Raw genomic sequence first — 17,213 nt, forward strand, 5'->3', positions numbered from 1 at the left:
AGAGTAATTAGCACAATCCTTGAGTGGGTTGGAAGCGGGGGAAGCACTCGAACTAATTCGAAGTTCCGACGCATCATGTTTCATTTCATCATTTCCTTGTTCTAACGCTTTTGGCGGCACGTTTTCCCACAACCATCTTCTTCACCGCGTTTTCATTCATCCATCCAGGGATACCCAGAAGAAGACGTTGTTCGACTCGCAGGTCAGCTCCGACTCGAGTGCTTTGTTTTTATTAGCTTGCTTCAACACAGCGTTTGGCTTTTGGATGTTAATTGTCGGTTTGGTTTATATCGCATAAAGAATCGGAACACGTGTACTTGTTACTACTTAATGTATCGGTTACTCGTCTTTTAACTTGCTGGGTAAATTTAAATTCATCAAAACAATTAAAGTTGGGGTTAATTAAACTCAAACGCAGCTTCCGTCGCTAGAATAACGAGACACATATATTTATTCAAAGTTAATATCACTTTAATGATCCATCCTCTAAAGTTTCTTTAGTCAGGCAGTTGTTACAGATATTTAAAAAAAACAGCAATATGCTTTAATCCGTTGAACATGTATTATGTTCCTTTCAGTAGATTAAGAAATAAAGTAGAATAATGTGATAAGACAACATGTGGAGATGTGACGTTAAACCATATTAATGACGCAAGTCGATGTCTCACAGCCAGTCTCGGATGGACAAACCCTGCGGCATGGGGTGGCATGTGCCACACTACAATGATGTCTTGCCACCCTAGTTTTGCATATGACAGTGTTGTTTATTAAAATAAGATAGCATTAACACCTTTAACTACAGTTAACACGAAATATAAATTCTCAAACTGAACATATTGCATAGCGTTACCCCCCACCCCTCCATCATTAACACGTGGTTCAGCCCCAATAGTGCGGACAGATGTTGTGCCAAAAAGTGTTGCCTGCCAAAAACTGATTTCCAATGTTTCCGTGTGTTTTTTATGTGTAATATCTTTACGTATGTTGGTAAATAGACTTCGGTGAACAAGGTTTACAACAGGGTTATATATAAAATGTATAAATTACCTGTTTGTCAAGTATCCTTATAACTCTGTGTTATTGTACTTACATTATAACCAATCCGGTCCTTTTTGTCCACTTGATTGTTACAGGGATGTTGTTTGTGGCCCATGATTACTTGATGTCATTCATGAGGGTCAATTTTGACACATGTTTTACATATTATAGACCAACAACTTATTTATAGCATTTTAAATATGAGCAATCCGTTTTTGTCAAATACGGGAAATCAGTTTTTGGCAGGAGATCACTTTTATCCCTGTGGTGTTCTCCTCTGTCTTGTGGCAGACAAACAAATTTTTACAGTCACAAATAATTTGTGGGGCAACTTATTGTGACACCTGACTGTTCTCTCATTTGAGTTATACTAGTATTTTTAAATGGTTGTACAAAAGAAACAAGAACAAAAAAAAGTTTCTGTTCCTGCAGTCGACAGAGCATTTACTCAGTCAGTACATGTGATGGAAACACATCATTTTAATCATTATTAAGGGTCTTCTATTGACATCCGCAGAGACGTGACAAACTATCAGGATGTCGAATGAAAAGAGTGCACCTGTTGACCGGTGAGTCTGATTCCTAGAGATATACACACATCTAAAAGAATCCTCCTTTACATTGGAGGATTCTTTTACACTGGTTGGCGCTTCTTCTCACTTGTATTTTGTTTTCACAGCGGACAGGCTGTGGCCCTGATTATCTTTGTGCTCGGTCTAGGAACTCTGCTGCCCTGGAATTTTTTCATCACAGCATCTAAGGTTTCATGTTCACGTCATTTTCCACATTTTTAGCAGCAGATTCTTTACTCTAAATTGAGACCATCTTGACTATCGTCTATCCCTGTATCACATGTTAGCACTGTTAACTTTGAAAATGAATTGTGTAGGTAGGCAGGTCAGTTTGTTTCAATGTATACATTTTAATTAAATGATTTTATTATTAAAATAATGAAATAATGATGATTTTACTTAAAAACTGCTTGTATTTTATTCTTATTTAGGATTTTCATGATACACTACTGAGAAGAAAATAAGTTAAAAAAAACATGTCTGCAATTTTGCACAGGGATTCAAATCATTCTTGTTCTTTCTGTGTTTATTCTGTTACTTGAATCTTATAGCATGTACAGTATGTCCTTTTATAGTAAATTGCTTTTTTTAATCTTCCTCTTTAAGTATTTCAATGAACGTCTCAACTCAACTGGCACATCAGGAACTTCTCCCAAAGACTATAGCTATGACAGCTGGATGGCTTTGCTTTCCCAACTGCCACAGCTGCTGTTTACCCTTCTCAACTCTTTCCTGTATCAGCGGTGAGTGTTAAGAGCACTAAAACTGCTTGAATGGCTCTTCTAGATTAAGTTTGAGTCACAAGAACAAGACCTTTAAAGTTTTTAAATCTCTGACACTTTGGCTTCAGGTATCCTCTGATACCAAAGTGAAATAAATAAGCTGTAGTTATTACTTTGAAGAAGAGGCCATGTATCACTCTTTATGTGTAAGACAACATCATAACCATAATACAAAGATGCAATCTACTTTCCTAACTTTGTAAAAGGATAAAGATAAGAAATAAATAGATCCAGAAACATAAATTTACTGAAATGTTATGAGTGACCCTAGTTTCTCATGCAATGGCAACATAACATGTTCATTTTAATAAATGCTTTCCAGCAAGTATTACACTGACTATAACTACAGTGAAATCCAAGACACAGTGAGGGAAAGCATTTTGGTCATCAGCTTTTCAGATTTTTCATTGCACTTTTTCATAGTGGACTATTACAAACACAGAATAGATGCTGCCGCAAATTCTTCCAGACTTGACCCTTGACCCTCCCTCCATGATGTTAGCGTTCCAGGTGCGCTGTTGCAGATGGGTGGGACAGTAACAACAAAGAATTTACATTCATTGAGTTTTTGAATTAGAGTTAATTATATGATTAATGTATTTATTTGTATTTGTTTTGCTTTAAGCAGTAGCAGTAGTAGTAATGTTAATGTTTTTTTCTTTAAACTGACTGAATGAACGAGCACATCTGCTCCAAATCTCTGTAATGTTGTTAGGAATTACTGCAATAGTCTGTAAGCATAGCTGGCTGGTACTGACAGAAATATGATGTCAATGTTAATAAAAGTTGAACCAAGCTGTCCTTAGTGGACAGGACAGGACCAGGTTTACCTGAAAACTAAAGAGTCTGATTATCTCCTCTGTTATCTGATGGTAATGAAGACATGTCTCTGTGCAGCGTGAGGGAGCGTGTTCGTGTGCCCTTCAGCCTGGTCGGCATCTTCCTCCTTTTCTCTCTCACTGCTGCTTTGGTCAAGGTCCCCATGGAGCCGGACAACTTCTTTTCCATTACTATGGCAACCATCTGGTTCATTAACAGTAGGTTCACTCAAACGATCCCATGACTGCAGTAACATTTTTACAGCTACAGATGAACTATGTAGCAGCTGTAAAATGTTTGTATCAGATCCCTAAATGTTACATTTGGCACTGGCAAATCACAACGTAGTTCAAACATTAAATTGTAAATACTTTTCAGGCTTATTGTCTTTATCAAAAATATGCCAAGAATTATAGTCTAAGTATATATATGTATATATATATATGTGTATGTATATATATGTAGACTATAATTATAGTCTAACTAATCATGTACCTTGTGTGAGTGCAGTGTGCGGAGCAGTGCTGCAGGGCAGTCTCTTCGGTATGGTGGGCCTCTTTCCCCCTCGTTACAGCACTCTGTTCATGAGTGGTCAGGGCCTCGCTGGGATCTTTGCCGCCTTAGCCATGCTCTTCTCTATTTTAGGTAAGCATTGATCCTCCTCACAGGCAAAATGTATTTATTTTTTTATTTCATCGTTAGTAATTTAAATATACCAGTATCACACTGTAAAAAATGTAAAATTACTGGAGTTTGGAGGTGTAAATGAAGCTGTTTGCCTGCAGGTAAATCAGATCAAAGCTCGGCTGCACTGGGATACTTCATAACACCCTGTGTGGCTACTCTGGGGACTCTGGTATGCTACCTGCTGCTGCCACGCCTGGTATGGAGACACCACATAAAATCACTATCACAAAAGTACATGAAAATGACTGTTTTGAACTGAACTGAAAAATCTGTGTCATATATTAACTAAAAAAATGAATTGAATCATGTCAGTGGAAGAAAAGCCACATTACAGTCTTCTGAAAATGTTGACTCCTCTGCAGAAGTTTGCTGATTTCTATCTGAACAGACATCAGCCTGATAAAGTGGAGGAGGTCTTCCTTGAGAGCACAGGTTGGTTCTCATTAAGTATAATGAATAAAAATATGATTTCTTTCAGCGTTATGTTAGATAGCTGACATGTTAGCCGAGCTACGTTCAGTGTTAATGAGGCTTACAACTGATTCTTTTGATTTTTCCTTTCAAAGAAAAAAATAAAAAGGACCTGGAGGCAAACGGGAAGCTCAGTAAGCAAGAGGAGAATCAGGAACATTCCTCAGTCCTGGCTGTCTTTAAGAAGGTGAACGTTAGCTTTGGTGTCCATTTTTTAAACTTCTTCTGCTAGCATTGACTAAACCCCTCAAACCTCCTCTGTTGATCACAGTAACATGTTTTAAACTGTTTAGACTTTTGCCTACATAGAGACATACTGGTCCGCGGCTCCAAATCTAACAACCCAAAATTGTTATGATGGCGCAGTCTAATGTAATAGTGGAAGCTGGCTCTGAGAGGTTGTACAAAGTCTTCTATCAAAGAGCTGATACACTTTTGCTAACCTCAGATGAAAAATGTTCCTCGTGTAGTCCTGGAGCTTATCTTCACACGCGTTCCCAAATGCCTCCTTACTGGAATCACTGACTAACACCTTCCTGTGTTTCTCAGATCTGGCTGATGGCTCTGTGCGTGACGTGTGTCTTTGCTGTTACCCTGTCGGTGTTTCCTGTCATCACGGTGCGAGTAAGGACTGTCTACGACAATGCTGAATGGGGTAAGACATCATTACAGCATTACTGCAGACTACAGAAGCATCTGGTTGACCATATGACTCCAGAGCAGGTTATGTGTTCAGCACAAGTTTGTGTAATGGTCTAACCAAGTTAAAGAGAAAGAGAAACCCTCAGGCCATTGAAAACTTTCTGCAAAAATTCCTCGCTCACCGATGAATTCTTCCTTATAGTCCACCCTCTGCTTCCTCTTCCTAACAGACAATGTGTTCACCTGTGTCTGCTGTTTCATTGTTTTCAATGTCATGGACTTGGCCGGTCGCACAACCCCATACATCGTCCAGTGGGTGAGTCTGCAGCCTGCCTTCTTCAAACATTTTTGTTTCTAAGATAGAAATCAACAAACCAATCGAATATTGTTTCGTGAGGACTGGAGGTGTTTTTTTCCACTTCAAAGGATTCCTGTGGAAAACGGCCTTTACTGAAGGATTTCAATAAAAACCATTTGGATTATGAAAACAATAAAAAGAAATGTTGTTTTAGTATTGGAATTTTTACAGTGTCCATAGTCTAAATATATTACTTAAATAGTTTGATAGCATCGTTATTAGTTATTAGTTATTAGTTATTTACAGTTACATGTGTCCACATTATAGACAATATAAGCACGGTTATTTTGTTGCATGGTTATTGTGATGTGAAACAATAACAGATGAAATCCACAAACTTTATAGTTTAAAGTCCAGACTTTTGACACAAGTTGAAACTGAGGCTGCGTCTTGCTGCTAGATCATCTTAAATCATGTGATTTGGAAATGCAGGCGTGTCTACTGACTCCAGAGGACTGATAGCTGAAATCCACACAGCACTCATTGAGTCATTATGTTACACGTAATCTGACTTTGAAGTTGCGATGTTACAGATAACTTCAGCGACTGATTTCTGTATGTTTTTGTGCAGCCGTCGAAGGAGAGTCGTTGGTTTCCTGCCGTCGTGTTTTCTCGCCTGGTCTTCATCCCTCTGGTCATGTTATGTAATGTCCAGGACTCTAAACTAACCGCCGTCTTCCGCCACGACTGTGCCTTTGTCGTCATCATGGCTCTGTTTGCCTTCTCGAATGGATACCTGGCAAGCCTCTGCATGGCCTACGCTCCACAGTGAGTCCTCAACAGACCCCAATTTTAAAAAAATCCCTCTATAGGATATAAACTGCTCTTTAATGATGTGACTTAGTTTGTGTGCTAACACGTGAAAACTTCCACAACTTGATTACAATGAGGCAGATGTGATGGAGCTTGAAGCACAAGATAAATCAATACTTTACTGATCCCACGAGGAACGTGATTGTGTTACAGCAGCAGCATAAGGTCAAAGTGCCACAGGTGCATAGTGAGGGACTTTTACTGTGTGAGAGTGAGAAGAAAATCTCTCTATAAAACAGTAATCTAAAATAAAAAATAAGAATGAGAAAATTTCCATTGGAGTTTTATTTGATTTGTTTGAATATTTAAATTAAATTAAGCGTTTGTACCTGAAAGTAGGTGAAAACTGAATCCTTGCTTCACTTTAACAAACTCAAGAATTACAGACAGAAGAAGCCAGTCACAGCTCTGAGTCCCCACATGTTGGGCACATGAGCTACACATAAAATGTAACATGGGATTTATTTCAGCCGAAATAAAGAAATAAATCTGCCAAAGGTGCAGACCGCCTACTTTATATGGCACCTTATATGTATGTTACCACTGACTGAGAACACTACACCCACTGACACATGCACACCATTCCTGTGTTTCTTGTGAAACATGTCATTCAAGTCACAGACTTCAGTGGAACAAAACAAAGACATTCAGCACAATTTTCTGGCTGAACAAAACCCAAGAAGAAGAAGAATGTCTTGTGGCACCTAGTGGCTGGATGGTGCAACTGCAAAATCTTTTGGTGTGAATTTTGAACAGGGTCAGGGAAAGTTCCCTCTAAGCTGCGCACGTGCGCACTGCTGACACGGTCTCTGCGCACAGAAAATCTGTGTTGTGCACAAAAAAGAAAAAAATTTAACCGGAATTGAAATTAAAATTAAAACTTTAACAATTCTGTTTTGCAGTGTTAGTAAGTGACTGGCTGCTCCCATATGGTAAATGGTAAATGGCCTGTATTTGTATAACGCTTTACTTAGTCCCTAAGTACCACCAAAGCGCTTTACACTACATTCAGTCATCCACCTATTCAGACACACATTCACATACTGGTGATGTCAAGCTACATTGTAGCCACAGCTGCCCTGCGGCGCACTGACAGAGTATGGGATTAGAACGATGCCACCTTATCCCATAGTCCAGCCAATAATGTGATTCACATTCGTATATACGCAGCTAATCAACGTTGTTGACAGGCTATGACAGCGTCCTTATGTGCTGACACCGGTGTTTTAGCTAGCAAAGCGGCGTGGCTGATGTGGAGTGAAGCCACGGTCATGACAACATGTACAATCTTTGGAGATGTGAGCAGGACAGACGGAACAATTGGTGGAAAAAGTGTGGACTTTATACCAGTTTTTAAATTGTGTTGATCGGCCACATAAAACCAGAGTTATGATAAAATATCTGCAATGTTTGGTTTTCTTCCTGAATACTGTCGTTGTTTATAGTTACTGCGGGAAGAAACGGTAAAAACGACGTTTTATAAGGAAAACACTCGAAAGCCTGTGAGCAAAGACAAAAAAAAACAAACCCTTTCCTATTGGTCGAAAAATGTACCGTGTCAACCAATGAAAAAATGATATGGCAACAGTTGTTTAGGAAGGGGGAAAGTTTTAGGGGTGACGGCGGTGTATTGCGACGTTTAGCGCAAATCTTGTGTAGTTAGTGTGTAGTGTAGTCAGTAGTTTTGTTGTGTGTCAGAACAACGAGGCGACTGCTGAATGTTACAGGTGTTACAGCAGTGATACATCTGCTGCTGTCAGGCCTGCAGGTATCAGGCTGTTGTTCTCCTTCATCTCATAGTGGACAGAAATTATTTTTTGGAGTGGCACAAATAATTTGTGTGGATTCAGATTTGATGCAGAACAGCTGATTGTTCTGTAGAAAGTTTGAAGTGTTTATTTAAAAAACGCCTTGGCTGCATTTTTAGATAAACAGCTGCAAAAAAAATTGCTGTTTGCAAAACTCAGTTACTTTTTTGAAGAAGTAACTATATAATTAATTGCCCAACATTGGTCATTATATACTGTATTTTGCAGACAGAGTTACAGGACTCTCTCCCAGACCACAGACTCATAATACAAGTCACAGCTTTATAAAAAAGAAAGAAAGAAAGAAAGAAAGTTGTGTTTTCAAAGTTGGAGTTCAAGTTATTTTTACTTCCAATTGTGTTAGCATACTACACAGGTCATGAACAAGATTTTTTTTTTAATTTTCATTGTAAGTGGGGCTAAAGCACTTAATTAAAAGTAGTCTAACATAAATGTAAATGCTGTAATTTGATTACTTTATTAAACCATGTAACTTGGATGGATTCGATGCCTGCGTGACCACAGTGCACACGTCTGCTGTTGCTCACAGTGGTCCAAGTGTCCGCTCAGGGAGTTTGTGTGTTCAGGGATCCCTGAAACCCTCCACCAGCCCTACTGCAGAACAAAAAGCAAACTAGGATACATTTATAGGAAGTAAATAAGGTACTTTAACTAATAACTAAAAAATAACAAACTGCTGCACAATAATTGAGAGAAAACACATCCCAAATGACAAAAAACTTTCAACAATGAATACAACAAAAACAGACTAAACACAGGGGAAAAAAGGAGACCAACTCTGAACTTTATCAGGCATTAACAAGAGAGGGAAGAGAAAGGCAACAGGGAGGAAACAGAAAGCCACATGAGGTTTTAAACCTTCAAAATAAAACAGGAAGTAAACCAAAGTAATACAGGCAACATGAAGACACAAGCACTTCACTTGTACTGATGGTTTGTGAAAAACTTTCATGTGTTTTTGTCGAAGAATAAATGAAAAAGATGAATCGACTTCTCTGTGTGTTGTGTTCACTGTACTGGATAGTGTTGTAACTGTGTGTTTTCGTCTCCTTCAGGTTGGTGCGGTGTAAGGATTGCGAGACAGCTGGCTCTTTGATGACCTTCTTCTTGGTCCTGGGTTTGGCTGTGGGAGCATCGTTCTCATTCCTACTAGGAAAACTGGTTTAAAGGTAGTAGGAAAACTGTATATCTGACATTTGATGACATATTGTTATGAAAAGTGTAAAAGCACTTGATGCTTATCCTGTTCTTAGTTATATGTTATATCTTATATGAGACACAACGACAACTCTATATAAAGTACTGAGCTGTCCATTTGTTGCACTGGCATTTTAAAGTAAGCCATGCAGGATTTCTAAATGAATGTTTTACTCTTTGTAATACAGAGTAAGTATTTCAGTCTCAGGTAGGTGCTGGCATTATTTTACGTGATTTGTGTCACATTGAATACTTCATTGGAAAGGGCAATTCATTTGAGAGACATTGATCAATGCAGCTAAAATAAATCATTTCTCTCTTGTTGTTTTTTTTTAAATATTAATTAATGGGACCTTTTATATCTTTGCTTTACACGACTGTATTTATCTCTCAGTTTTTCAGTGTTTTTTTAAAAATATTAATGTTTTTTACCTGAAGACAGTTTAAAAAAAATACTTAAATTAAATGAACTATAAACTTTTTCACTGCTTATTTCTGTTTTTGTAATTTTTATACGTTGCAATAAATGTTTTTTTTTTATGTATGTTCAAACTTTTAATAAAGGCTTGTTCAAAATGGTTTCCCATTCTTGTTTTATGTCACAGTTTTTACAAATTGATATATTTGCCTTTGTATCAAAATGTCAAAGTATCAGTGAGTCCAGTTTTTGTATATTTGCATGACCTGGCAGTTCAGTACATCCCATCCTGCCTTAGTGGTATTAGTCATAGTTGGGGCATTACTCTGTCAATTACTCTGATTACAGGCCTCATCCAACTTATGTGATCCAACCTGTCTAAATGGATGGATGGGTGGAATTTTTTAAATAGGGAAATTCTATAAAAAAACGTACTGGCGTAGGGAACCACGGTGGTGAGGTGGTTAGCACTGTTGCTTCACAGAAAACTCCACCTGTAACTCCGAAATGACAACACAGGCACGGCTTCTTCAAGACGGGCGCTTCGCTGCATTTATTGAACGCCGTGAAAACTACAAACATAAAACACAAAGACTTTAAGCGCTTCAGTCTATCAAAATTAACACTTGTGCTTTAACAACGAAAATTACCTCGTGGCCGCCTGCCACTTCGGAGGTCCTAGAAGAATAGCTTTACAGTCTTGTGCATTCTAAATTAAAACATAAAATAATTAGAACACCATACATTACAAATTTTTACAATATCACAATACAGTTATGGCAAATGACAAATACCTTGTACCGCTGGTAGACTAACCAGGCCTTTGCAGATAGCTCGCTGGACTCCTTAGCGTGACTATTAAACGTGGGCTCACAGCCTATACTATCACGCCCAAACCTCGCGATAATAGCGGTGTAACAAAACTTGTTCTTTCTGACAAGATAAACACACCCTTACAATATTGGCCACAGAAACGTACAAGCAAGAACATTTTAACTGCTGGAACCATCTATTAAACTTCTTTATACATAAGCCATTTCTGTGACACTTACACTCCCACCAAAATCACTCATTGTTTGCAATGTGATTTTCTAATGAGTGTCAACATTAGAGTCTGTTTCACTTTGCATGTCAGTCTCCAGTAAAGTCACTAACTTGTGAACAGGTCTTTCCAGATATATCAGCCTTGTCCGTGGTTTCCCCCCGTCAAAGGTAGTTTCACTGGTCTTGAGCTTCACCTTTCGAACCTTGCCATCTGAGCTCTCTATAGCCTCTACTATTAGAGCAAGTTTCCATTTACATCTTGGAGCATTATCATCCTGCAGTATCACAATGTCATTTACTCGCAGGTTTCGTGAGACGTTCTGCCACTTCTGTCGCCGCTGGAGATTTAACAGATACTCTCGCCTCCACCTTTGCCAAAACTCATTTGCCAGAAATTGTACTCTTTTCCATCTTTTATTCAAGTACAAATCCTCTCTGCAAAACTCTCCTGGAGGTGGAAGAATAACCGAAGATTTCATCGTTAATATGTGATTGGGAGTTAGTGGCTCTGGTCCCAAGGGATCATTGAGATACTCAACACTTAAAGGTCTGCTGTTAATGATGGCCATTGTCTCGTAAAGCAGTGTTCTTAGACTAGCTGTATCGAGTCTGTTTGAGAACTTGTCCAGCATCGCTGTCAGTACACTTCGTACTGTCCGAATTTGACGTTCCCAGACGCCCCCCATGTGGCTAGCTGCCGGAACGTTCACCACAAATTCACAACCCATAGCTCTTTGTGGTCCTTGATCCATATCCTTCATTAACTCCAAAAGTTCTCTTTTGGCGCCCATAAAGTTTGTCCCTTGGTCGCATCTTAATTGCCGGACAGGACCTCTTATGGCTATCAGAACTCGAAGAGCGTTCATGAAGGCATCTGTCGATAAGTCATCTAGTGTTTCAATGTGCACAGCTCGTGAACATAAACACGTGAACAGTAGTCCATACCTTTTGACTTCCTTTCTTCCTTCCTTTACCATGAATGGCCCGAAACAGTCGACGCCACAATACGTGAAAGGAGGTGCTGTTTCTGTTCTCACTTCTGGCAAATCTGACATCTGTTGGACATTTGTAGCCTTTCTGTATCTTCTGCACTTAACACAATGGTAAATGTGTGAAGAAACAACACTCCCACATCCTAAAATCCATATCCCATTTGCCCGCAATTCATTTATTGTCATCCCTCTTCCCTGGTGATGTACACCTTCATGGTAGTGTTTGACGAGGAGGGCTGACACATGGGACTCCTTGGGGAGAATTGCAGGATGTTTTACATCATAGTGTAAAGTTGATTGAGATAATCTTCCTCCTACCCTGAGAACATCCGACTTGTCCAAAAAGGCATTCAACTGCCTTAGTCTGCTGCGCTTGTGCAGAGAATTTTCTCCTTGAGATCTGATCTTCTGTATTTCCTCAGTAAAGATGTCTCTTTGCACTAGCTTGATGATGAATAATTCTGTGTCTTTTCTTTCTTCAAGATCTGTCACTTTGTTCGTTCTTCGTTGAACACCCTTGTACTCTTTGATGAATCGCCTGAGCCTGGCAATGGCCTTGATAGCTCTCGACCAACTGGAGAACTTCTTTAAACGCTCTAGCACTGGGTTTGCTTCCTTCGAATGTACAGTGTGCGTATAGCCTTTACGGACTTCAGGATCCATTTCTTCAACCTCTCCCACCATTTCCTCTTTGACTGGAAGCTCTTGTTTCCAAAGAAAATCGGGACCTTTCAACCAGTTTGAATCTTTCAGCTGAGTAGCATTTAAACCTCTTGAGGCCTGATCAGCTGGATTTTCCTCTGAGCTGACGTGCTGCCATTTCCCAGGACTTGTGCTTTGTCTTATTCGTTGAATTCGATTGGCGACAAATGTGTGAAATCTTTTAGCATCATTATTTATGTATGCTAATACGACTTGTGAATCTGTCCAATAATATTCCTGTAGATTTTGGATGTCTAGTTCTCGTTTGATCACATCTGCAATGCGAACTGAAGTCACGGCCGATGACAGTTCGAGCCTTGGGATGGTTGTTTGCTTAATGGGCGTTACTCTTGCCTTGCCCATGACGAGTGCACAACTGACCTGTCCTTCTCTACCTTTTGCTCTGAGATATGAACATGCGCCATAACCACTGAGGCTCGCATCCGAGAAACTGTGCAATTCGTACTGCACAATGTCCGCATCTTGCGAGTAGCTTCGTGGGATCTTCAGAGCTGCCAACTTGGGCAGGTCTCGCAACCATGCTTCCCATTGTGGTAGAATGTGATCTGGGAGATCCTCGTCCCAATTAACTTTGTCCTTGCACAACGTTTGGAGTATCTGCTTTCCAATTAATATGAATGGGGCAACGAACCCAAGGGGGTCAAAGACTGAAGCAACAATCGAGAGCACCCCTCTCCTTGTCAATGGGTTGTCTTTAACTTGGACTCTGAATTGGAATTCATCTGCCTCTATGCACCATTGCACTCCAAGTGCACGTTCAATGTGGAGTTCTCCAAGAGCCATGTCCTGGTCTTTGGCTTTAGCTTGTTCCTCTTGGGGAATAGCTGCAAGCACTTCTTTGTCGTTTGACACAAACTTATGCAGATGTAGGTTGCCTGTTTTACAAAGTGCCCTTGACTCGTTTACCAACTGTATGGCTTCGACTGTTGATGTCACACTAGCGAGTCCGTCATCGACGTAAAAACCTCTTTGGATGAACTCAATAGTCTTTTCGCTGAATCTGTTTCTACCTTGAGAAGCAATATGTTTGAGTCCGAAATTGCAGCATCCGGGAGATGAAGCTGCTCCAAAAAGATGCACTCTCATCCTGTACACTGAAGGCTCAGAGTTTAAATCGCCTTTGTCCCACCAAAGAAACCTCAAATAGTCTTGATGCTCCTTGATGACGTGGAATTGGTGGAACATCCTCTCCACGTCACACATGATGGCGATGGGGCCCTTTCTGAATCGACATAACACTCCAATCAGTGCGTTGGTAAGATCTGGTCCAGTCAGAAGGTGATCGTTAAGAGATGTCCCCTGGAAACGGGCCGAACAATCAAAAACCACACGTATCTTCTCAGGTTTGTGGGGGTGGTATACTCCATGGTGTGGTATATACCATGCTGCCTCCTTATCCAGTTCTTGCTCTGGGACCTTCTCTGCGTCTCCACGGGTTATGATGTCGTCCATGAACTTGACGTAATCCTCATAGTATTTCTCATCTCTTCTGAGCCGACGTTCCAACGACGACAGTCTATGCTCAGCACATTGTTTGTTGTTTGGAAGATTCGGGTCGTCGGTTTTGAGTGGCAATGGGAGTTCATAGTGACCGTTTTCCTTTTGCCTTATGCCTTTAGTCACCTTTGACATGAACAAAATGTCTTCCTGAGAGACTGGATTGTCATCTGTTTCATGCTCAGAGAAATCAGATCCCAAAGCCTTTATTACATCAGCTGGACCCACTTCCTTCACTTGAGTTCTGCATACAAAATGCACTTCTTGCCTGAGTTCAACTGCTTGTTGTACTGCAGGAGTAACTTCTCGAACAATGATTCTGTGGCTTATGCCAATATCATCATTGTGATTTTGAACTTGAGACGTACAACCAACTATGCTCCAGCCGAGATCAGTTAGCTGTGCGTAAGGCTGATTCTCCTCACCTGCAATGACTTCCCGTGGAAGAAGGGCTTGCTGACAGTTATAGCCGAGAAGCAGACCAACTTCGCATTCAAGCATTGGAGGTAACCTATCTGCCAGCCTTTCGAGGTGAGGCCAATTCAAAGCAGTTTCAGACGTCGGGATGTGTGATCTGTTCACAGGGATGAATTCTCTTGTATAGACCGGTGGCAATGTAATTCTCTTTTCCTGCTTGTAGCCTCTAACTTGAAGATTTCCCAGTTTCTCACATGGTATGACTGTTGACTTGGCGGACATGGTCGATAGTCTTAGATGAGCCTTACTCTTATCTGTGTCGAGACCCTGGGCTACTTCATCCAAGATAAAGGATGTATCGCTCTGAGAATCGAGGAGGGCATACACTAGAACTTCTCTGTCTGGGTGATTTTTTGATGAAACCCAGACAGGTAGAATGGAGGATGTCAGTGTGCTCGAAGTTACTTGAGTTACTCTATTAGAGATTGCGGTTGCTGGTTCATCTCCTTCGTCCTTGTCTCGAGAGTTATCATTCGGTGCAGGCATTATCCTTTTACGCTCCACAAACTTGTCATCATGTAGACACGTGGGATGCTTCTTCTGGCATTTCTCACACGTATTCCTTTTATCACACTTTTTAGAATGATGTCCCCCCTTCAAACATCCAAAACACAGCCTTTCTGCTTGTACAAACTTGATACGATCCTGGACTGATTTTTCCATGAATTTGAAGCATTTATCCAGTGTGTGACCATTTCTTTTGCAGTAAAGGCAGGTCATGGGATTTATGTGACTTGAGGTGGTTAAGTGACTTGAAGTTGCGGTTAATGTTTTAGCTTGAACGACTTGGCTGCGTGAGTGTTTGGGTTTACTGATTTCCAAACCCTTGAGTGCTTGCATTGAAGCTATGGGGTCACATGCTAGGTCTGCTTCAGTGGATACAAAGTCCGTAAACATGTGAAATGATGGATATTCTCCATTAAGGGTTTTTCTTATTTTCATCGCTGCGCGATTCCATCTTGTTGTCAACCAGTCAGGAAGTTTCAGCAAGAGTTTCTGAATTTCCATACAGTCATTGAGAACCTCTAATGTCTTTATGTGTGACATCGCAGCTTCACAACTTCTAAGGAAGTCGGCAAACTCTCTCAACTCACTTCCATCCTTGGAGCTTATTTTAGGCCAACTGTGAAGTTTGTCTCTGAAGCATTTTCCTATAGTGAACAGATCTCCAAAGCGCCTTTCCAGCACTTCCCAAGCTGCATCATACGCTTCATCTGTGCCCACTAGGAGAAATCCTTCAACCACTCTCTTTGCGGGTCCACCAAGGTACTTCCTGAGATAATAGAGTCTTTCGTTCTTTGGAATGTTTTTTCTTTCAATCAAGGTCTCAAATGACAACTGCCAGTCCTTGAACTTTAAAGGGTCACCAGTGAACAGTGCAGGTTCCGGAGTTGGAAGACGATTAGCACTTATTGCGTCTGCTAGTATGCCGACTAGATCCAAGTTTGGCTGTGGATGAGTTGCTGAAGCGGCAGCTTGTGTTGCTTTAGGGATAAATGGCGGACTTGATGCGTTTCCTGCTTGGCCTGTGGTGCCCTTAGGTTGCACACCAGGGTTTTGTTGGGCTTGGTTTATGACTGTGGGAGTATGTGGAACAAATGCAGGGTTTGTGGCATTATGGGCTTGGATTGTATTTGGAGCTTGAGAGGGAACTTGTGGTGGAGCAGGGATTGCTGAGGTTTCGCTCTCAGTTTTGATACTGCGCACTAAACTACGACTTTCTGAAATACTTTCAGCTTCTGCATAAACCTTTACTTTAGCTCTTGCAGCATTAAATTTTTTAACCTCTTCCAAGCGTTCAATCTTTCTGCGCTGCTCCTCCATTGTTTGTTGCCTTTCCAAGTTTTCAAGTTCCAACTTTTTTAGTTCAGCTGCTTCCCTTTCTTGATCCTCCATTACTGCTAATATTTCCTGACACGCAGCTGCCTCAGCCTCTGCTTCTATTCTTTTAATTGTTTGTGAGTATGACTGGCTTGAACCACTTTTAGACCTTCGTGATTTTGACCTTGATTTAGTACTTTCAGATCCTAAGCATGATCCAACGTCTGGCCATGGCTCTTCATCACCATCTGCAAGGTCTCCTTGTAAGTGTTTTTCAGCTCTTCTGACAATGAACAAGGAAAGTGACGTACATGCATCCACTTTGCGTCTTTCATCTGCATCAGGAGTTTGTGTTTGCCGTATTTGTTCATAAATGGTTTGTACATCTTTGCAGGCAACATTTACATTGTTGATGAGCTCATTCAATTCACTCTCGGAAACTTCATTTCTTAATATTACTTTGCTCAATCTTGCTTCATATCTCCATTTTTCAAAAACAACAGCATATCTGTGTTGGAGGCCTTTGAGTTTCTTCTCTTGAAGCTCTTTACCCTTTTCTGTTAGTGTTCTTACTCTTTCACTTTTACGAACAGTCTGTAGTTCTGTAATTTGTTCATCATCATTTTCTTCCACTTCGGTAAGTGATACAGCATGGTGCTCTTCGAGATCTTTGTCAACCATCTCGGGAGTCTAGTTAAATGTCATTAAGCGCACTGTGTTCAGATTTCAAATACTGTATACTTTAAGTGCACCTTTTCTTAAAGGACCTTGTAAACGTCACTCAAACTTTGACCTTAAGCAAGCACACAGAACTATTCACCAAACTACAAAGCATCACCTTGAAGTACAGTAGAAATAAATAAACTTTGACAAATGTATTATAGAAACTTATTGTGGCTCTTTAAACTTGACTTAAACCACTATTATTCTACATTTAACACTGTCCCTTATTAATTTCCACCTTACTCCAGTTGTACAACGTTGTTGCCGCTGTGCTTGGCTGCTTGAGAACGGTGAGCTTATGCAATGGCGC

General features: G+C 40.4%; 3 protein-coding genes across 3 annotated transcripts; 1 reads left to right on the top strand and 2 right to left on the bottom strand.

Annotated features, from left to right (window-relative positions):
* Positions 1–73: 73 nt before the first annotated feature.
* On the top strand, positions 74–10,001 carry LOC146571924 (equilibrative nucleoside transporter 2-like). Its single transcript, XM_085275921.1, has 13 exons — positions 74–202; positions 1,556–1,607; positions 1,718–1,799; positions 2,217–2,353; positions 3,290–3,429; positions 3,722–3,856; positions 3,997–4,094; positions 4,261–4,330; positions 4,465–4,556; positions 4,919–5,024; positions 5,242–5,327; positions 5,941–6,137; positions 9,067–10,001. Exons 2-13 carry the CDS (start codon positions 1,576–1,578, stop codon positions 9,176–9,178), a joined length of 1,287 nt encoding a protein of 428 aa, XP_085132047.1. The 5' UTR covers positions 74–202; positions 1,556–1,575; the 3' UTR covers positions 9,179–10,001.
* A 121-nt stretch (positions 10,002–10,122) lies between these two features.
* Positions 10,123–15,484, bottom strand: LOC146571925 (uncharacterized). The gene is made up of 2 exons (XM_085275923.1): positions 10,277–15,484; positions 10,123–10,198 (listed from the first exon to the last, which is right to left on the bottom strand). The coding sequence occupies exon 1, from the start codon at positions 15,404–15,406 to the stop codon at positions 10,718–10,720; it is 4,689 nt and encodes a 1,562-aa protein (XP_085132049.1). The 5' UTR covers positions 15,407–15,484; the 3' UTR covers positions 10,123–10,198; positions 10,277–10,717.
* Positions 15,414–16,944, bottom strand: LOC146571926 (uncharacterized). Its single transcript, XM_085278427.1, has 2 exons — positions 15,548–16,944; positions 15,414–15,422 (listed from the first exon to the last, which is right to left on the bottom strand). The coding sequence occupies exons 1-2, from the start codon at positions 16,859–16,861 to the stop codon at positions 15,414–15,416; spliced, it is 1,323 nt and encodes a 440-aa protein (XP_085134553.1). The 5' UTR covers positions 16,862–16,944.
* Between the last annotated feature and the right edge of the window lie 269 nt (positions 16,945–17,213).

This window comes from Mchenga conophoros, linkage group LG6, assembly GCF_057382185.1.
Source record: "Mchenga conophoros isolate Kocher_MC1m ecotype Shallow Benthic linkage group LG6, M_conophoros_male_GT1.1, whole genome shotgun sequence".
NCBI lineage: Eukaryota > Metazoa > Chordata > Actinopteri > Cichliformes > Cichlidae > Mchenga > Mchenga conophoros.